At 36.3% G+C, this 22,428-nt stretch overlaps 1 protein-coding gene, 5 non-coding genes and 1 pseudogene across 14 annotated transcripts in view; all 7 read right to left on the bottom strand.

The window, feature by feature from the left end:
• Nucleotides 1–253: 253 nt before the first annotated feature.
• On the bottom strand, nt 254–467 carry LOC115430139 (small nucleolar RNA U3). The gene has a single exon (XR_003936883.1). It is a non-coding gene; the product is annotated as a small nucleolar RNA U3 (small nucleolar RNA).
• A 580-nt stretch (nt 468–1,047) lies between these two features.
• Nucleotides 1,048–1,261, bottom strand: LOC115430134 (small nucleolar RNA U3). Its single transcript, XR_003936881.1, has one exon. It is a non-coding gene; the product is annotated as a small nucleolar RNA U3 (small nucleolar RNA).
• Nucleotides 1,262–1,846: 585 nt separating this feature from the next.
• On the bottom strand, nt 1,847–2,058 carry LOC115430145 (small nucleolar RNA U3). The gene has a single exon (XR_003936884.1). It is a non-coding gene; the product is annotated as a small nucleolar RNA U3 (small nucleolar RNA).
• A 1,403-nt stretch (nt 2,059–3,461) lies between these two features.
• On the bottom strand, nt 3,462–3,656 carry LOC115430151 (uncharacterized; annotated as a pseudogene).
• Nucleotides 3,657–6,037: 2,381 nt separating this feature from the next.
• Nucleotides 6,038–6,252, bottom strand: LOC115430114 (small nucleolar RNA U3). The gene has a single exon (XR_003936875.1). It is a non-coding gene; the product is annotated as a small nucleolar RNA U3 (small nucleolar RNA).
• A 1,240-nt stretch (nt 6,253–7,492) lies between these two features.
• Nucleotides 7,493–7,707, bottom strand: LOC115430127 (small nucleolar RNA U3). The gene has a single exon (XR_003936879.1). It is a non-coding gene; the product is annotated as a small nucleolar RNA U3 (small nucleolar RNA).
• A 2,393-nt stretch (nt 7,708–10,100) lies between these two features.
• Nucleotides 10,101–22,428, bottom strand: part of micu3a (mitochondrial calcium uptake family, member 3a) — a 33,627-nt gene continuing 21,299 nt past the window's right edge. For 2 of the 9 annotated variants that reach the window (XM_030136254.1, XM_030136228.1), the window contains 8 exons: nt 20,723–20,818; nt 14,842–14,936; nt 14,577–14,748; nt 14,090–14,095; nt 13,194–13,302; nt 12,913–13,070; nt 12,057–12,121; nt 10,101–11,766 (listed from right to left, as the gene is read on the bottom strand). In XM_030136254.1, the coding sequence (XP_029992114.1) occupies nt 11,760–11,766; nt 12,057–12,121; nt 12,913–13,070; nt 13,194–13,302; nt 14,090–14,095; nt 14,577–14,748; nt 14,842–14,936; nt 20,723–20,818 (708 nt within the window). In that variant the 3' untranslated portion in view covers nt 10,101–11,759. Of the gene's footprint in view, nt 11,767–12,002; nt 12,122–12,912; nt 13,071–13,193; nt 13,303–14,089; nt 14,096–14,576; nt 14,749–14,841; nt 14,937–20,722; nt 20,819–22,428 lie in introns of all 9 variants that reach the window. The other 7 variants (XR_003935591.1, XR_003935590.1, XM_030136277.1 and 4 more) reach the window with 5 other exon arrangements.

Genomic DNA, 22,428 nt, shown 5'->3' on the forward strand with positions numbered 1-22,428 from the left:
GACCAGATACATTAGGCTCACTGGGGCAGATAAAACACTATACCACCAATAGTCTTTTTTATTTTGTTTTATATACTATCATTACTTTCATAACATATCAAACTTCATTTAAGTCAAAGTGGAAAACAATTCTTAAAACATCATGTTAAGACCAAAATTGAAAGTAAATGTTTTCTAAAATGATGCCAAGAACTGAACGTTACTATTAGAAAGTCTTTACACTGAAGAAACTGTCTTCAACCTGTTCATAGTAACCACTCTGATCATATTTCCCTCCTCATTGCTCCATTAGGAAGCAAAGAACAATCATCAATGACAGAGAATATATGAACGATCATTGTTCGCCATCTTCATCTTGCTCAGAAGGAAATATCACAATTCATCATTGCGGTTGGCAAGATCAAACACTTTAGAAACACATTTCTCAAGTCAGAAACTATAGAAATGATCCCTGAAAGTATAGTCTTAACTCTGCTCAGGGTCAAAACAACATGCCATTCACATGAAAACCATCGTTCTTCAGGGTTCTTCTGTGTTCTCACATGACCAAAAACACCTGGTGATGCATATATAATAAAATCGTTTTAGTCTTAATCTACTGTGGATTATAGATCATCTTTTCTGAAAAAGTTTAATTCTATTGTCTAAACTAATATAGTTCAAAACTCTTTGTTGTTGTAGTCATACAAGTCACTAAGTTTTATTTATGAAGAAATTAATCAACTGATCCATGTTTGAGATATGACTGTATTTAGTCAGACTAAATCTTGTATCATGAATCTCAGTGATTATGACCAGATACATTAGGCTCATTGAAGCAGACAAAACACTACCACCAATATTTTTTTTTATTTTGTTTTATATAATCATTACATTCATAATGAATCAAACATAAAGTCAAAGTGGAAAACAGTTCTTGAATCATGTTAAGACTAAAGGTGAAAGTGAATGTCTTTGAAAATGGTGTGAAGAGCTGAATGCTATTCTTACAAGAACTATTTTCAGAGTAGTGAAGAAACTTAATTTATCTTTGACCTGTTCATAGTAACCACTCTGATCATATTCCCCTCCTCATTGCTCCACTAGGAAGCAAAGAACAATCATTAATGACAGAGAATATATGAAGAATCATTATTCTCCATCTTTGTCTTGCTCAGAAGGAAATATCACAATTCATCATCGTGGTTGGCAAGATCAAACACTTTAGAAACACATTTCTCAAGTCAGAAACTATAGAAATGATCCCTGAAAGTATAGTCTTAACTCCTTGAAGGGTCAAAACAACATGCCATTCACATGAAAACCATCGTTCTTCAGGGTTCTTCTGTGTTCTCACACACGACCAAAAACACCTGTTGATGCACATAAAATAAGATCGTCTTAATGTACTGTGGATTATAAATCAGCTTTTCTGAAAACGTTTAATTCTATTGTCTAAACTAATATAGTCCAAAACTCTGTAGTTTTAGTCATACAAGTCACTAGTTTTTATTTTTTATGAAGAAATAAATTGATCCAAGTCTGAGATGTGACTGTATTTAGTCAGACTAAATCTTGTAAAATGAATCTTAGTGACTATGACCAGATACATTAGACTCATTGAAGGAGATACAACACTACAACACCAACGTTCTTTTCTTTTAAATTTTGTTTTATACACAATCATTACATTCATAATGCATCAAGCTTAAAGTCAAAGTGGAAAACAATTCTTGAAACACCATATTAAGACTAAAGGTGAAAGTAAATGTCTTCTAAAATGGTGTGAAGAGCTGAATGCTATTCTTACAAAAATTATTTTCAGAGCAGTGAAGAAGCTTAATTTATCTTTGACCTGTTTATAGTAATCACTCGGATCATATTCCCCTCCTCAGTGCTCCACTAGGAAGCAAAGAACAATCATCAGTGACAGAAGATATGAAGGATCATTAGTCTCCATCTTCTTCTTGCTCAGAAGGAAATATCACAATTCATTCTCATGGTTGGCAAGATCAAACACTTTAGAAACACATTTCTCAAATCAGAAACTATAGAATTGATCCCTGAAAGTATAGTCTTAACTCCGCTCAGGGTCAAAATAAGATGCAATTCACATGAAAACCATTGTTCTTCAGGGTTCTTCTGTGTTCTCACACACGACCAAAACTGGTGATGCACATCAAACATCATCGATCATTTTAATCTAAATAAACTGTAGAATATTAGCTAAAGCTCAATCCCAATTCACCCCTTGGCCCTTGCACTTGGCACTACCCCTTGAAACGGAGTTGCAAGGAGTTGCAAGGTTGAAACATTCCCCTGTTAGGTGAAACAACCCTTCAAGACCTGTTACGTCATCAGCAGTCATCGATTCCGCTATAAAGAGATGCAACAACTTTGTTTTCGAAAGAAATCTCCATGCTGTCAGCAGCTGTAACTGTCTCTGTTGCATTGGCTGTAGTCATCTTTTTGCTGCTATAAACCGCAAAACACAGACATGCGATCTATAACACATTGAAATGGCAAACAGTTGATCAAATGATTAAGTTGTTCACAAAGAAAATACATACATTTGTGTGTTTCTGTCATCACACTGCTGCATTTTTTTTTGCTGTGTTTACCTCCATCTCACCCTTGATTCAAACAGAATTATGGGAGCTTTCTCATACCCCTCCATTTGTAGTGTGGTCCTGAAAAATCTCTGCTTCGAGGGCCAAAACACCCTCCCCCTTAGCCCTTGCCTTCCAGCTCATTGAGAATCAGGATACCCCTACTCCTTCATGAGAACACTCAAAATAGAGGGGTAGAGATAAGGGGGATGACCAAAGGGTGAAATGGGAGTAGGCCTAACTGTTCTGAAAGTCAGTAACAGGTTATTGATGACTGTTTTTAGTGCAGTAATATGGAGGAGAATGTGATCAGAGCACCTGTTACAATGATGTCAAAAATAAGATAAACTAAGCAGCTGCTTTTCACTGTTACTATACCAGGACCTTCTCATTCTACACAGTTTTATAAATAAGACCATAATTCTTTATCCACAACTTGCTGGTAAAATGCGGCAAACCTTTCTTATTAATATTTGGAGTCATCTCAAGTTAAATCAAGTCATCTCAGTGAATCTCATGTATCATATTTTTTTTTTATAGTAATAAGCATTTACTCTCTTACAGTATTTAATTGCCCCCCTAAAAACTATGTACTAAATTGAAATGACTTACAAAGGAATTGCTGGGAAATGTGGCCATAAAATAACCATTAATCAGAATAAGTATTTTAGGTTCAGTTGGTTTGGTTTAGTAGCCTTTTTATTATAAAAACACAAACTACTTAAAACATGTTTACAGTGTAAGACTACAGTTCTGAACATAGAACAACTGATTCGTGAATCTGAGCGTTGACTAAGATATTAACAGGTCACTAGTACTGAAGAGTTACTTCTTAAAACCGTGTATTAAATATGAGTTAACATCGGAGCCCCCTCTGATCATATTCCCCCCTCAATGCTCCTGAAGACGCTAAGAACAGTCATCAATAATAGAGAACATGTTAAGTGCCTCATTATTCACAATTTGTTTCACAAATATTGCAGTTCTCAATCTTAACCATGTCCAGACACTTTAAAAACACATTTCTCAAGACAAACCTATGGACATGATCCCCGAAAGATCAGTCTTAACCAATTAACGATGAAAAAAAGATGCCATTCATATAAGAGGTATCTTCACTCCTGGCTCCTCTGTAGTGTCATGCATGATTAAAAAAAACATCCGGTGATGCACACTAAACATTTATACTTACCCTTAAATGCAATCTATGTCCAAATAAATTTTATGTAGTATCAGACTGGCCTGCCAAAGCAAATGGATATTTGCTCTCAGACAGATGTGTCGGGGTCCCTGGTGAAAAAAAAAAAAAAAAAAAAAACATTCCACAAAGCATTGCAGTGTGTCACTTAAGTGACTACATTTTTAAAGAAATTAAAGTAAAATTATCTATTTGTCACAAAAAAGATATGTACTAGGTAGTGATGAAAAGGTTTTGTTTTACTCTGTAGACACCAACAATATTGAATGGATACATCTGAGTTTTTAGTTTGGCCTAAGTATGGTCATTGAATTAAAGGATGGGGGCTGAATTTGAGACCTATACTGCAGCCAGCTACCAGGGGGAGCCTAGTGTATTTTGGTTTCACATTTCAAATAGCGTCACAATATCTATGAAACAGCAACAGCGTTCTATACAGTATTAAACAAGTAAATTTAACCTTTTTGCCTCTAGTATTTAAGTGCTTCAGTATGGATCCTACACACTAACATGAAACATGACTCAAACCTCACACCACAACTTTCTTGTAAAATACTGTGACCTATCCTTGACATGTTAAGTTAATTTTCAGTATTGATGGGTGATTCATGAGCAATTCATTCAAAAGAATCAATCAATTTAAGTGAATGACCTGAAACAATTCATGAACATTGCTGAATTGATTCAGCAGCACTTTGCTGATACTATTGTCTATTACCATATAAACTAGTTAGAATCACTGATTAAGCCTGAGGTGGGAGTGCTGTGTGACGCAGGTAGTCTCCAGGGCAAGACCTTTGATTGTACAGCGGGATTAGCTGCCGGCAATGGATGGACTGAGCCAAGGTAGTGAACCGCTGACCAAAAGAGCGGCCAAGTAGAGCAGAGTCGCTGAATCATTGACGAATTGTTCACAAACCGCTGAATTGTTCACGAACTGCTGAATTCTTCACAAATCACTGACTTGCTGAATCATTCATAAATTGATTACCCGTTGAATCGCTGAGTCTATTCAACTGCTGAATGAGACTAGATACTCCTACTGTAAGAAAACAGAACATAAGCCATATTAGATCATGAACAAAGAAGGCAAATGTAGTGATCTACAGTCAACTATTTTTGTAATGTTTAAAATGTTAAAGTTTAATTGCAAGAAAACACTAATAAAATAAAATTAAACAGAGCACAAAGTTGTCAAAAACATATTAAATACAATTAACTATTGACAAAGTAGTACTATGTTGATATAGTAGTGGAAAATCCTTATTAAATTTTGCAATTTACAAACTACATTATTCATTCATTCATTTTTTTAAATTGGTGAATTAAATGAATGGATTCTGAATCAGTTTACAACAGATGAATGAACAGAATGAATCGAGTTAGTTATAAGAATCGGACCTCCCATCACTAATTTCCAGCCATCATGAAAATCATCCCAAACCTTTAAAGATTGCATAATGACCATTTAGAAAAATCAGAAAATATCCTCCTTGAAATAGCTGCTTGACAAAATCAACAATATTATAATTAAGACTGTAAAGATTTGTCACTTTGTATTAAATCAATCTAGCAGTTAACAGTATGGTTACTAAGTATTAAAGGAGTGGTATTTTGCTTGTTTAAAAAATGGAATTATGCGTTTTAAAACATTTCCCTGTGGTCTACGTAAACTGTAAATGCTATGCTTAGGTCTGAATTCTTCATTAATAATTAAACTCCACAGGCCCAGCTTCAACCCTATTTCTGATTAATGACAGGAGAAAGGTCGTTTTGAACGCTAGCCTTTTAAATGCGAATGAGCCACTTCACAACCCACCCCCTTCAGATTGTTCACTGTGCTGCTCTGTCCCATTCAGCCACTTGTGTTTGTTAATACAACCAACAACTGAATATTTTAGGTAATCGGCTAAAAGTTTGGACATATTTTCTGTTTTTACTACAACTGATGCTGCTCACAAACAATTATGGTGTACTCTGAGAAATGTACATCGAAACTCTTGACCTGACTCTTGACCTCTTGATATGCAAATGTCATGACGTAACTCATAGAACATAAATTTAGCAGGTATTGAAATGGACTGTAGAGATCCACTCAATTTTTGCTTTGCAGTACCTGGAAGGTTAAATTTAAACATTTTAAACTATTGAGGTCCCCCCCAAAAAAAACAAAGACCAGGGTGAAAAATGGGCTTAATGTTGTATGACCCCTATAAGCTTCATCAAACTTTTACATTTTGACAATATTTTAACCACTCGGATCATATTCTCCTCTTCATTACTCCTAGAGGAGCATTGAACGGTCATCAAAAATTGAGAACATATGAAACAAATCATTACTCCCAATTCACTTCGCGCTCAGAGGAGAATATCAAAATTCTTCATCATGGTTAGCAAGATCTAACACTTTAGAAACACATTTCTCAAGTCAAAAACTATAGAAATGATCCCTGAAAGTATAGTCTTATCTCACCATTTGGCGAAAAAGAAAGGCCATTCATATAACAGGTATCTTCACTCAGGGTTCCTCTGTAATGTCATGTTTAACAATAATAATAATAAAAAAAAAACACCCTGTAATGCACACCAAACATTTAAATTTAGCTTACATGCAATCTATGTCCAAATAAATTTGAATGTAGTACCAGACTGACCACCCAAGGCAAACAGATATTTGCTCTCAGGCAGACGTGTCTGAGTGTGTTGAAATACATCCCACAATGCACTGCAGTGTGAGTCACTAAAGTGACTACATTCTTAAAGGAACTGAAGTAAAATTATCCTAGTTTGTCAGATAAGATATGTAATATGTAGTGATGAAAATGTTTTGTTTAACATGAAGACATCGACAGAGTTGGATGTTTACATTTGAGTTTTTAGTTTGAATTACATGTACGGGGCTGGATTTGAAACTTATACTGTAGCCAGCCACCAGGGGGAGCCGGGTGCCATTTGGTTTCACATTTCAAATAGCCTCACAGCTATGGAACAGCAATGGTGGTGATGGGCAGTTTTATACAGTAATAAACAAGTAAATTTAGCCTTTTGCCTCTAATATTTAAGTGCATGTTCAATATAGATCCTACACATTGACATGAAAATATTGTGATACCCTGTGTTAAGCATGTTAAGAGTGTTTTTGTGTTTCTGCATTAAGTAAGTATTCATGTTCATGCAGTGACTGTTCTGTTCCTGTGCCTTGGACTTGTGTACACATGTGCAGAGTGGGGAGAAAAAGAAAAGAGACATACAACTGTGGTTGTTTGGTTGATAAGTTTAGCAGCATAAGTTGTGGCTATAAAAATTTGTGTTCCTGACTAATTGGTCCATTAATGAAGCCTGAATCCAGTGGAACTATACTCTTGTCTTGGGTGTCATCGATTTCAGGGCTATTACAATATGATTCAAAACTCACACCAAAATTTTCTTGTACAATAACTGATTTATCTCTGAAATATTAAGTTACATTTTAGCCATTTTACAAATTCGTCCCTTCGGTTATAAAGCAAAGTGACAATCTTTTAGGAGAACCAAAGTGGATACTTACAGTTATTTGTAAGATGTATAATATTGATCTACTACTCATTCATTAATTGCAATTGTTTCATCCAAGAAATAAACTGTCATGTTGTACTTTACTTGAATGAACACACCACATAATTCAATAATAATTTTAGTTCTGTTATTGTTTAACATCCATATGGTAACCACTCTGATCATACTCCCCTCCTCTATGCTCCAGAAGAAGCAAAGAACGGTCATCAATGATAGAGAACGTATGAAATGAATCATTTTTCTCCATCCGCTTCGCGCTCAGAAGGGAATATCACAACTCTTCATCGTGGTTAGCGAGACCAAACACTTTAGAAACACATTTCTCAAGTTGATAACTATAGAAATGATCCCTGAAAGTATAGTCTTAACCTCTCTATCCGTGAGGACACAACCCCATTCACGAAAGAGCTATTCTCACTCACGGAACCTCTGTTATACCACTTATGTCAGAACAACTGATCCATCTGTACCAAACAAAGTAAAGCCAATACAATATATGCTATATCTCCCTTTAGCCTCCACTGCTTTAAAAAATGTAAAAGAATTAATGCTCATGCCCACACGAATTATCCCAGCATGCTTTGCGAGTCATGATACTCACTTATACTATAATGAATCGTTTTTTTAACAACAGTAGTCTTACATTAATACAATATTCAATCAACTAGCTCGAGCAAGGAATAATAAAAATTACACAGTAGCATTTGATGTCCGACAACCTTATGCTTGCATTTTAAGAAATAAAACCTGAAACACAAACTGGGCTAACGGTCCGTCACCAAAATGTTCCCGTGAACAACTGGCAAAGAACTATGGTTCCGCTCGTTTAGCGTTAAATACATCCGTGATACAATGGCAGAAACAGAAAATCGAAGGCCGTTGATGTTCAGTTAAATGCCCGTGTATTGTCACAACGGTTTACATGTTAGTCATACACTAGAGAAGCAGTCTTAAAATACAAGCCGTTTCCCAGCTACATTTCAATGTCGTGAAAAACATCTTTGGGTAGCTAGCTGTTTCAGACACACGAGGGCAGCACTGCGTTAAAAAAAAAAAAGTATGAATATCCTAAACTTGACAAAGAAAAAAACAAGTTTCTTGTATTGTTAAAGATACAACACAAAGTGAGAATACCTTACCGATTAAGTAAGAATAATTGAAAAATAAGTTTATACTTCTTCCTACAACTTTTTGACCATGCACATTCAGACACATACTTGAAGATAGGGCTGCACGATTAATCGATTTTAAATCGAAATCGGATTTTTTAATTAGGACAATTTTTAAAAAAGGGAAATCGTAAAATCGATTTCATCTCTCTCATGCCTCCGGGCCGCGCGCCTCCGCGTGCCCGCGGGCTCCCGTAGGCTCTTCCTGTGACAGCGGTCTTTCACAGAAGTCCGTGTAATGACCGGAGGTTAAATCTGTTCATGAACCCGCAGTACGTATACCAATATAAGCCGCGGCTTCACGCACGGATCCCGCAATTGAAATATAACTGCAAGCGGATCACTCATCTTCCGTTGTCCCGGATCCGTACCGTACTGTCTTCTTCCGAACCGGGTCCGGGTCTCGGGGTCATCAGCCTCAGCAGAGGAGCCCACACAGCCCTGTGCCCACACACATCCACCAGCTCCAGGGATAGAATCCCTCCAGTGTGTCCTGGGTCGGTCTATTCCACGCACGGATCCTCCAGTTTAAATAGAACCGCATGGGGAACACTCATATTAACCTGGTCCACGCACGCACGACTGATTCCTGTCACTGACTGACACTGGTATGACTTCTGTGGGCCAGATACCCAGAAAAGAAAGAAAAAAAAACTTTTTTTTTTTTTAATAATTAATTTAGTCCTCTTACTTGCTAAATTTTTCATTCACAAATGTAAGTTCTGTAACACAAAACCAAATATTATTTATGTTTTGTAAGATGTTGAAATTCATTTAAAGCTGTTAGATAAATGTGGAAACAAAAAGGTTGTAACAACTATCAGTATTTGCTCTGATTTGGACATTTTCTTATAGTGTATTCCCCCTGACAAACTTATGTTATTTTCTTGTTGTATATATTGTTTGTATACTCTACTTCATTTCAAAGATTTAATGAAGAGAAAAAACAAAACAAAACTGTAGGTTCATCACGTGATCCCATCACAGCTTTGAGGTCAGAGCAGTGGCTTGCATTGTGGGCTGCTCATGAAAACGACATGTTGACTGCTGTTGCCTTTTCTAGTTATACCCAAAAATCGAAATCGAAAATCGAGTTTTTAGAGGAAAAAATCGGGATTTTTTTTTTTTTTTGCCAAAATCGTGCAGCCCTACTTGAAGATAGATTCTATTTGTTGAAATGTTTAAGTTTTTGTCTTATTTTGCTTTGTTTTGTTTTTTTTATTTCTTTGCATGGTCGAAATGAACAAATACATCAAATAAATAATTAGTAGTATGCTCTTCCTTCTTGTACAAGGGCTAACGTTAGAATGTTAGCTAGCTTTAATTAAGCTAGCTAATTACTAGCCTCTTCCAGAATCTTCCGGTGGTGATAGCCGAATATATATCGACAACAAAGATAAAATATCTACTTACTACAAAGGCTGTTGTACTGTAGAATTCACTTTCTTGATATATTCCGTAATTTCAGCTGTTCTATGTAATTACTTTAACGTAAATTCACTTGCAACAATGGAACAGGTATGTCTTCTCAATTAAGAAACTGCGCAACTCAGAACTCATGGCGCATGCTCAGTAAACACCACAGTGTCCTTTTCCTTGGTAAAATAGTTTATTCATGCGTTCAGTTTCATTTACCACTTTTAATGAGATGACAGAATAAAGTTTTGAGAAATTTCAAAGAATTATTGACACAATGAGAAAAAAAAAAACATACGACCAAGATGTCTATATTACTTGACAATTTATAATGCACACTGAGGACTAACACATATGATTTACATGTAGTACTTAAATTTATTGCACATATTTTGCTGTTGCTGCAGTGTTGATACAGTTTCATTGTGACATTTTTCCAGCAATAAGAGAGGGAAAGGACGAAAGGCACCTTAAGACATCATACATGCAATTAACGTTTCAATACTTATGTAAAAACAGTGAGGATTCAATCATACCCTCCTGAAACTCGGTAAGTAAAAGTTTTGGGTGTGTTACATTAAATAATTTCTTCGATCGGAAACTGTAAGATGCCAGTTTTTCAGATACTTTTTTTTTTTTAATTTTTATTTAATGAAATGTCCTTTGCAGTAGACAGTTTTGTTTGTTTTTTTTAATTAAAGCTGTGAAACTCTTGTCCACTACAGAGTACAAAAATACATTGCTGGGTCTCAGGAGGATATAACATTAAATGAAAAAAAGAAACAAACAAAAAAAACATCCAATATATGTTTTTTCATCCAAGTCAAAAGTCAAAGACATGCCTATTACACTATAATTGTAGTAATATGATAGAAGCAATAGTGTTTATATACACTCTGTGCAAAAAAGCAAAATCATAAGCTGCTACATAAGTTTAAACACAATATAAATGGAAACACACTGAGATGATTATGACAAGATGAGGAGAATACATATTAACACAGTAAATTAACAAATTCTGCAATCCAAAAATGTTGTATTTTGTGTCTACATTACTTGAATATAACTAAGCAGTAATTGTTGATTTTAAGTTGATGTTTCTGAGTATCAAATATATTTTTATTATTTTTGTGCTCTTTGAGTTTGTTCTAGTTACTGCACACATCTTAATGTTAATGCTGTCATTCATCTTTTCTTCCTAAAGATAAAAATCATAGATCAAATTTTGTCTAAGTATTGAGTCATAGCACATCACATAAATATACTATTCAGTTGACAGCTCCTCTAAGACTTGCTTAGATGTATGGAAATAGTTTTGTTGTCAAAAATGTTTGCTTTAGTTCTTTTACTATATGTTTTTGAGCCATGAAACAAATATCATGCGGACCAGGAATCAAATTGTGGATATTGCTGTTCAACTGAAAAATTAAGCTTTAGACTGGTTAGACTGAATAATTACAATTATATTTCTAATGGTTAGATTTAAACACCTGTGCTGTTTATTTTTGCAAAGTAATAACAATGAAAACCCTATTTAGAGGTACACTACTTGAACAGTTACACTGTAAATAATATTTGGAATAAATAGCAGCGGTACAAGACTCAAAGTAAGAAAAGATGTCAATGATGTGTCTTTGAAAACCCATGGCTTTTGACATAGGGCTCAGTCTGAATTGTTCCATCCAATGCTTTCATTGGTCTTCATTCTGTTGGTTCCCCCTCTATTCAGTCCTCTCGTCTATGGTTTCTCCCTGTACTTCCTCCAGAGCTGGTGCACTTGTCTTCTAGCTTCAAATCGAACACAGCTAGAGAAGGAGGTGTGGTGATGTGTTTTCACCTAGTAAATACAGAGCAATAAAAGGCACAGTCAAAGTGGGGAATAGTAAGGAATTCAGCTTAAGTGATAATAGTTACGTTTAATTACAAGAAAACAGCAAATTGTATTACTGTTCATGTCGGACCTTTGATGTGCCTCCCCATATGTAGAATCAGATGTTGAGTTATAACACACTATGATTTTGCAAAAAATATATTATAGCCAGAAGAATAATATAAAAATAAAGAAATGTAATTTACTTGAACTAATTTTCTCTCTTGTTGTTAGTTGTTGTAGATGCTGGTCAAACTTATCTGCTTGCTAGCTCCTTCTTCAGACAGGATCTAAAGGAGGTGGCACGTTCCACAGATTTATAGCCCTGAAAGGTCAGGAGTCATGACAGAGTGCAAATGAAAGGAAAGTGGTAGAGGCAGGAAGATGTAAGAGAAGAGGAAACAGAGAGGACAGGTTAGAACGAAAGGGGGCAAGCAAGGCAAGAAAGAGAGGGAGAGAATGATAAACCAGAGTTAATAAAGCCAAGCTGTGACACCAGTGTTATAGTAAGTGTTGAAAATAAGCACCTCAACACTGTCGTGCATTGTTAGTAATTTCTGCAGAACATTGTACAGATTTAATGGCTTTAATGATCTGAAACTGTAATTTTACCTATTAAGTAAATGAATGATCAGATGTTCACTTGTTTTAATTTTATTTTGTATTTTTCTTGAGCTGAAGGACAAAATGATCTCCTGGAGATTAATAGTTCACCTGAGTAAAGCTTTGGTCTAAGTTGCAGTACCACAATTCACCACCAGAGGAAGGCGTGATCTACTGTTTGTTACAAAGACATTCAAATGGGTCCAAACCAACATATTCTTATTTTTTGAATTAGCTTGTATAATTGCTGTGTGAAAATGCAGATTATGAATAATACTCACACTATATTGATAATACTTTAATATTTAATACAAAAGTCCAGCACAGACTCAGTTATCACAAAAGGGTAAGGGTTTTGTTGTTATAGCTGAAAGATGATGATTAGTATTTGGTGTCCTCAAATCCATTTCTGTAACTTGGATAACTTCACTTTCAGTCTAATAAAGTTCAAAGCTTCACTTTACTTTATGTAATGTAATGTTAATATTTCCATTTCTGTCAAACATTCCTTACCCTGGCTCCCCTGTGCAGCCGATCCTTCATTATGCCAATGAACTCCTTGTAGGACAGCTGGTCATCGTGATCTACATCAAAGATCTTAAAGATTGTGTTGACAAGGTGACGTGTTAGTTTAAGACCGGTGGCCACATACACTGCCCTCGCAAACTCATCTAGGAAGAGAGAAAAGTAAAATATGTTCAATCACTTCCTCCATGTTACAAAACACTGTTCTTAAATGTGCATGCAGCAGCTCTCAGTGCATACAGCCACAATTTCCACTGCTGTTTTTCTACCTTGTCCAATGGAGCGAGATGCAAAATTGTACATCTGCATGGCAATGGCAAAATCCTCCAGGTTATTCAGAAACTGGAAGAAAGACCTGAACTCGTCAAAGGTGATTCCCTGAAAGAGCAGGAGAAAACACACATTAAGCAAAATGGATATGAATGTGACTAAAGAGTGAAGTGATGATGAAAGCGTTGTTCTCTTGAGAAAAACAAGGTTGAAAACAAGACTGATGAGTGTTCAGTTGACTGCCATCCAAAGAGACCTTGATACACTTGCATGCATCATTCATTGAGGCACATCAGCTCAGTTAGTGAAGAATCGAAATAAAATACTAACCCAAACCAAACAAAAAGTAGCTGACCACAACTTGTGCCATCAGTAAAGGAAAGATTCCATAAAAACAGCACTATTAATGACAGACGCCATTAATGACCAGATGTGTGTACAACAATAACCCTTAAATAATCAAATATAGTAATAATGCTTTAGCCATTCAAGATGTAGCCAACCGTTCAGATGACAGGCGGTTGTAAGCTGCAGATGTAATGATGGGGCCAGACCTGAGGAGGATTTCCTTTAGAAAAAAATACATTCATAGTCTTATGGATGACAAAACCTCATGTAAGTATAATTTGAGTTTGAGATGCTTTTGCAAACCCACTGCATGCGCATTTCTGTAAAACAAGCTGGAAACCTATAAAGACTAGATTTAAAAAAAAAAGGATTATTTAATGTAGATGAATAAATGCAGTCTGCGCAGATTCACTAAAAAGATACAAGGTTAAAGTGCATAGACAAAATCATAAAGTTCTCTGGACATTTAATTTGGCTACTGCTAATTGCTTTAAAGTATAGACAAAAAAGGAAACAGACTGTTACTGCAGGTTGTGTATTGACCAACCTCCTGCTTCTTCCACAGCATGGAGAGGAAAGAATGGAAGGACAAAAAGACAGAACTGCATAAGAAGTACGGAGTTGTGATCAAATCAATACAGAAATTAGAAATCTAGCTCTCTCTCTTTCTTTGTCCCCATAGATAGATAGATAGATAGATGTGTGTGTGTATCAGCATCTGTGTGTGAGTGTATGTGTGTGGTCAAGAGGAGGAATTAAGCGCTGAAGTGTGGAGAGCCACAACAGCCTCAGGCAGAAGGCAGAAGGTGGGAAATTATTGACTCTCTAGATGGCTAGAAGGGGGGAGCACCCACACATCACCAGGAAGAGATGAAACAGAGGTATAAAGCATTAGGAGATGTATTGCTATCTGATTTGAAGCTGAGGACCAATTAACAGATGTGATGCTGGATACATTCTAAGCTAGGGATCTCTTTGTATATTTGCATATATAGCAGTATATGTGTAATTATGTTTCTGTGCATGTGTTGTACCTTTTCATCAGGGATACTCTGTCTGACATTCTCCAGGTAAGCGCTGATATTCTCCACATTTGTGAAGCGCAGCAGGATTTTGGCGAAATCTTCTTCACTGATGGTGGTCATCCCTTTAGAGTAGGTCAGAAACTCAATTTCCAACACCTCAGTCTGGAGGTTATCCATAAACCTCAAAAAGAGAAATTAAAAGAATGTCAGAAGGTTATTAACCATGAACAGAACTAAATTAAGCTAACGAAATTACTGATACATTTTTCATTACCTGTAAAAGTCATCAAAGGTTAACTCTGCCTTCCCTTTCTTTCCAAAGAAATGGACCAATAGGGTGGTGTCGATTGTCATACTCTCATCTGCACGCTATAAATCATCAGACAAGATGTCAAAAAGGGGAAATGGGAGAGGAAACAATGAGTGATGATACGATAAACATCAGGCACTGTAGTTGGAGGAGAAGCAGAGGGCAGGATGAGTCCATCATCAATCCAACAACCAACTGCTGTGCCAGGCTAGCAGGAAGCACAATTTCTGTTGCATGGGTGCAGAAGGTGCGAGAGATGAGCAACAACAAACTGTTAAACAGTCAACAAATTCAACAGTCAACAGCCAGCATGACATCAAAACACCAGTCCAGGCAGCAAAACAACACTAGAAAATAATCTCTCATATAGGATGAGGATTAAAATAATGCATTTTTCCGTTGTTTCTAGTGTTATGAGTCATGGTATTTTTTTGATAATGTTTTGACAATAAAGACATCTTAGTTGTGGCACTAATTGCATCTTTGCAGCTTAGACTGGTGATAAATGTTGCAGCACGAAACAGACCATTAAGAAACTGGTTAACACATGAGGAATGCTCAAGTAGCAACACACACACAGACACAATGAAATGCAAAGTGGTGCCTATATTCAGTGAGCTGTGGGTCTGGGGTGGTGTGGGGGTCAGCAAGAGTAAAAGAAGAATGTTAAAGAGGGAGTCCAGAGAGATGTGGAACAGTGAGTGAAAGAGTAGTAGAAGAAGAGACATGTGGAAGAGCAACCTGGGTTGACACAGATACATCAAGTAAGCTGGCAACACTAAGCTGACAAACAAATACGGACACATAAAAGCCACCACAACTCATGCATTTCTCTGCAGATACATAGAAATACCTGAACAAAACCTGACAACACAAACAGCGGCCAAAAGCAACACCGACATAAGCACAACTGCAGCGCATGGGAGCTGAATGAATCCACCTTTTTCCGTCAATAAACAACAGGAATCTTAACGGTCACATTCACATTTGTGGGGTTGCTCACTTTCATATTATTTTCTTTTCCGTACCCTCTGTTGTTGGTGTGTGTTCACTCAATGATTATTTAAAATTTATTCCACAGACTTTATGGTGTGTGTTGTGTTTGCAGAGGCTCCTACTGATCAACACTTTCTTGCTGGAAAAAAAGGCAATTAGAGTATATTTTATGTGCATTTGAAAAAAAAGTGCTCATACTTCACTTATTGAAATGAATTTGCATGTCAATCGCAGAAAAAGGTGACAGTCTGCAGTTCCATAAAAAAACTCCAGCCAACAGCAGGGCAGAAAGAGAGGATGTTGGATGCAGATCAGTTCACTCTCTGCCTGCCATGCCCACCCAGCCACCCCCCCATCCAGACATCAGATTGGGTGAAATCTCATGTCCTTCCAAGGAGGAAGAGCAATTTTGCCATTTCCACCACCATCATCAACATCATCATCATAAGTATCATTATCACCACGATGCCATTCGTGGTTCTACCTCCAAGACAAAATCCTCAAGTCCAATGTGGGACGAGAAGAAAATGCCAAACAACACCAGAGATTAAAAATTGAAGAGGTTCTAACACTAAATAGTTTCACATCTTTGATAAGCGTTGTAGTCAAAGGGTTGTTTGTTGTGACACAATGTACTAGGAATGTTCTGTTTGGAAAAAATTAAGAGGAAAGCTATTAATCAGTTGCACGAAGCTGTGTAAAATATGATATCCCCTGATATTAACATTCAAGTAAATATATAGTTAAGAAAATAGTTTAAGCCAAGCAGTGCGATACACAGTACTATGATCTCCATGGAGGGCAGTGGATTAATGCTGAATACAAACCAAATGTTGGTGAGTGAATCACACTAGGCAGATGCAGATTGGTAGATACATTGTTTGAAATCCTTTAAATGACATAATAAGAACATCCTGTTCAATAACCAGCAGCCCTTCTTCATGAGTGATTCACTACAGTCCAATCTTTTAATCTTTAATGCAGGATAAAAAAGGATTTGATTCATAAACACAGATACTATTGCAGACAGTATTACATCTTTTTTGTGTCTCATGTATTTAAAGTCCTGATTACGGAAAATACTTTACACTCTTTTATCTTATAAATCTTTATGACACATTAACTGTTCATACAATCTAGACAGCATCCAGGTGTCGTGTCTCTGCCTGGGCCTCATCCTTACTGCATATTCATCCTGTTTTGAAAGTATGTGTTCTACCTCTTTACACGCCCACTGGAGCTTTACCAAATTATTTCAAACTTTTCCTGAACAATGACTTTATTGAAAATGTGCAAGTGGAAACCAGCTGTCTGCTTTTGCAGAGAAAGGAGACCAATGAGAGTGCTGTAAATGAACTATGACTGATGATGCAAGGCATAAAACACGAGTAAATTTAAAGGTTTAAGTGTGTTGAGAATCAATACTCTATACTTTTACATACTGCCAGATTACAACACTCAATAAAAACAAACAGATTTTGTAACAGATTTTCTGGGCATCCCTGCTTAGACTGTTACCCCCGCGACCCGGCCCCGGATAAAGCGGAGGATAATGAATGAATGAAAATAGATTTTGTAATATCAAATTGGCTTGACTGACTTGATTTTGTTTTGGAAAAAAATACAATTAGCATAATAGATTATACTACATTTGAACATATTAAAACCACTGGAAACTTGGTTTGAAGTAGTAAATTATATTATACCAAAATGGAGTGTCTTGTAAAGTATCCACAAAAATCTGAGTGAAAATAAACATTTGTTATTTCATTGGTGAGTTCAACTGCTCATTCTGTTCATTATTCTGGAATATCGTTTGCCAATAAAGTTAGCTACTCCATCACTTGGGATAAATGCATTAGCAAATTTGGAAAGTTTGATGAACTTAAATATAGTCTAACATACTATTCTAATAAGTCAGTTACTGATACCATATAACTAACTGTATCTATCATTACAACTTGCATTATTATTATTATTATTATTTGATTATTATTCTTATAAACCTGAAATAGGAGATAGCTAGTTACCTGGCTAGTCAGCGAACAGCTAGTAGCTAATAGCAGCTAGTTAGTAGCAGTTTTGGTGAGACAACTGTCAGGATTTTTTTATGATTGGGTTGCACAATTATTTACGTCGCAAATTTCTAACTTAGCTTCACCTGAGTAAAACTTAAATCAAAACGTTTACAAAAACTTGCATGACTGAAATATGGCGCTACTGCAATTTATTTTTAGGTTTCTATCATGTAGGCGAGATAAGACCCTAAGTCACAGGAGGCTAATGTGTCTTTAAGTTTCCAGAGGTTATCAAACTGATGAACTAAGAGACAATTGCTGAACTATATCCATGATAATATTTTCCCCATATTAATGTGATACCAGTAACAGCAAACTGGTCATAACAGACTTTATCATTCCTGGAAGTGTGGCAGCACCAGTGTGACCTCATCATCCCCCTGACGACGTAATGGATATCACGCCCACGAGGCACGAGCCAACACCTGGTGCATGCATGTGTCGATGAGTCCATCTATGTGTGTGTGCGTTAGCTGCAACAGACTTTGATCGTGAAGCTGAGGGTAAAAACAGTAATTACTGATGCAAACACTAAATGGTCTTCCTCACCCTCCTCCCTGTTTGTGAGTAATATGTCGGAGGAAGGGCTTATTGTCGGTCAGACTGTCAGTCAGTCACACCTTCCAGGGATGAAAACAGCTAACCTCCTTTTTTGCTTCCCACGACCTGCTTCTCATTGCCTCTGCAACCCCCTCCTATCTACATCTCCCACCCTTTCTCTCTTTCTTTTCCTTTCCCTCTCTTGCCAGTTCTTTCCATCTCTTCCTGTCCTGGCTCTGATTACTCTGATTTCCTTTTTCCATGTACTACCCGTCAGTACCTCCTTCACCTGACAAACACAGAGGTGATATGCTCTTTCCCTCCTTCTCTGCCTGTCAGTCAGTCCCTCCTTTGCCAGACAAAAGCAAAGAGGAATGGTAATGGTGACTAATCTGTTGAGTAAACACATCTTTCTCTAAATACAACCTGCCTCTTTCTTTTCCCTTAAACGTGTCAACCCCCATTGATCCTCTCTTTAAACCTGTTCTCTCACCTGTTTGTTATCACTCTTTATTTTATCTTGTTTTTTAACCCCCATAGTTGACATTAAATATGTCCCCTTGGTGCAGTGAGTCAGATAATTGAACTGCTGGGGTAAGATCGAGGAAAAAAAAAACCCATTGATTTCTTACATATCACTATTTCCACATGTGTTGTGTGTCTTGTAGTTTCCTTTAATTTGTTTTATCTGATACAAGTTGTTTCAACCTCAGTGTGTTTTTTCTTATTTTCCACCGTCCCTGGCCTGCCTCCCTCCCCCTTGTCTGATTCGTCTGTTGTGTCCGTCTGACGTCCCGGCAGATGAAAGGCTCCTCGGTGTAAATACAAGGTCAGCCTCATTACACTCCACTGTCATTACCCCCACCTCAGTTTCCGCTGCCATCACAGCGCATAGCCTATTATTAGGCAGCTACCCAGTTAGCGCTGTGTTAACTATTATTAATCATTATCACAACCCTCATCTTGGGTTATGTATAGACTTCATGTTTATCTTCCAAAACTGAAAGAATCAGTTTTTGTTGCAAATGAGCAAAACAATGAAACAATAATAAGGTCTGTAAACAATGGTACAAAATGTGAGAGAACATAAAAAACCATATTATACTCCTTAAAATACATTATACATTTCTATCTATAATAACTTGTCATTCTTATAAAGGTAATCCTCCTTGTGTTATCACGTTTGACAGTAATTTAACATAGAATACGGCCTTTAGCTGTCCATAATTATCCATTTAGCTTCCTAAAATTGGAATTCAAAGTATGAAAGAAGCAGATTCCTATTACAAAGATCAAATATGCTGCAATTTCTGTTATTTACGATTAGTATGTGGGATAACAATAATCAGTGTTTTGGTCTTTATGCGCTCTGTGATTCCATAGTGTCATTAAGCATACCGTAGTGTAAACTGAGAATGATTCGACATCAAAGCTACTACACTTGCCACAACATTGCACAGATAACAAGGCACAGATACACATACAGAAGCATAATGAAGAGACCAAATGACAGACGGCAGGGCATAAAACGGAGAGACAAAACAGGTTATTAGAATACACTATGACTATCAAGTATCATTAATGGAGGCATACTGTCACACCAGTACATCACATGAATTAAAAAAAATACATATATATGTATATAACAAATAATCAGCGTGAACAAATATCAAGTGAAAAGGGTTAGGATGGAAAGACATTTCAAATGTATGGAAGAGGCTCTGATCATCACACGTGCAATAAATGATAAAATGATATGCCCCTACTTTTTGTCATTATTAAAACAGGTACATTGATTTTGGTTTTACTCATGGATGTCATTCAGAGCTCATCCAAACAGAAATGTTTTCACATGAAAAAGGATATGATGACTGATGGATGAATTAGGCACTCTGTATATCTATAGAGAATTATGGTTAGATATTGGGTGGAGTAAAATCAATGTCATATGGGATTGGTACAAAACATTGACAAAAAAGATGCAAGAAAAGAAAGCATTCAAACTAATACTAGACAAAGGGAAGAAGGACTAAACAAAAGTGAGCCTTATTGTATGAGGTCAAGACCAGAATAAAAATAAATATAATCATATAAACAGATTTTTCTTATTAACTATTTTTTATTCTACTACTGAGATGGTTGGAGCTTCGAACAAAAAGGGAACTAAAGAAAGACACAAAACATAGGATGAAGAATGAATGAAGGGACAGAGGACAGCTGGGTCTGTGTACCTCTGCTAGGTCAGAAAAGAGGACTTGACTGGCGCTTCGCCTCAGAACGTCCCAGTAACTCCGTGCCACAAACTCCTGACTGTCTTTTTTTAGCACCTGTAGGAGCGGTCAAGCAGGGCCAAGGTCAGTTCACTTCCAACCACCTCAGGAAGCAAACGTCTTCAGCATTTGTTGTCATTAACAACAGATGCATAAGACTTTCTACTGTGTCATACTGAGTCATGACAGTAGCATTAATTTATTAAAAAATATTTCATCAAAATACTTCTGATGGCATCTGACACATAGTAAACTCACTGTATGCCGAACAGACAGAACAAATAATGAACCAAATAGTAGAAATTACTGGCAAACACTATATCCATGAATTTATTGTAATCAATGATAAATAGACCTTATGGGAAAGCAAACAAAATAATTAGAATTTCTGAATAAAACAAATCAAAAAGGCTACTACTCCAAATTTTATTTAACTGTAAATGAATTCCAGCTATTTAGCACAAAGTATAAAATATGCTAGAGACCAAAAATAACAAGAATTGAGGGACAAAGGATCAGAATATGCAAAACAGGACAACAAAATTATTTCCTTAAGTAGGTTTAGACGACACAAAGGATTACTAAACAGGGAGGAATGTCTTATATTTAATCTAGAATAAAAAAAAAAAAAAAAACATAAATGAAATCAAAAAAGTAAAAAGAAAAACTGATCCTATAGCAAGCATCCATGTATTATTCATATCATATAAAGCAGCTTGACATATTGACAGAGTGTATTCTGCCTTAATAAAAGATAACCGTAGTGCTGAGGCCCTGACCACCCACCTCGTGTTTCTCTCCAGGGAGAATGGAGCAGCAGCCATTTTAACATGACCCTGCTTGGCTCTTAACTCCACAGTGACAATGCAGCTATCCATCACAACACTGACAGGATGACGAGTGTGTGTGTGTGTGAGTGTGTGTGTGTGTGTGTGTGTGTGTGTGTGTGTGTGTGTGTGAGAGAGAGGGAGACAATTTGCAGTCTAGATATTAGCTGCATTCACTAAACAATAATGTCATTGCAGCTTAGAATTATATCATAACAGTAAATATATGCATGTTTCCTCAAATTTTTCTTCATTATTTGACAAATCATCTGGGAAACCTACTCTATTATGATTATTTTAATGTTTGTTTAATACCATTAATATGCTATTACTACCCATCTTATATGTGATCAATAATCATTTTGTCTATGGATCACTGGAAAATAGAGAAAATGATCTTTTATATGGTCCTTCGGGCCAGTGTGATTTACTCTGACTACTTGAATTATTCATCATAAAACAAATACATTAGGTTTACACTCTGAAATAAGTAAGAAAATACGATATTCCCAAATTTAACAAACATTTGCCAGAATTTTTGCTTGAAATAACATAAAAACCCCAAATCTTAATCAGTTATTGAAATATTGCAGGTTAATTGTATTCCACTTGACTTAAATTAATTATTTACTCGTTGTACAAAGAAAGTCTTCAATGTATGTGTAAAAAAAATGTAGTATGTTGTCTTTCTGATAGATCTGATAACAACATATTTCATTTATTAAAGCACAAAATGGAGTCAAGAACTGTAAATGTATATTTGTGGTCATTTCAATAAAAATCTCCCGTTCTCTCTTTGTTTTGATGAAAATCTATAAACTACCACTAGGAACACACATA

The sequence above is a fragment of the Sphaeramia orbicularis genome, chromosome 1, assembly GCF_902148855.1.
Source record: "Sphaeramia orbicularis chromosome 1, fSphaOr1.1, whole genome shotgun sequence".
In the NCBI taxonomy this organism is placed as follows: domain Eukaryota; kingdom Metazoa; phylum Chordata; class Actinopteri; order Kurtiformes; family Apogonidae; genus Sphaeramia; species Sphaeramia orbicularis.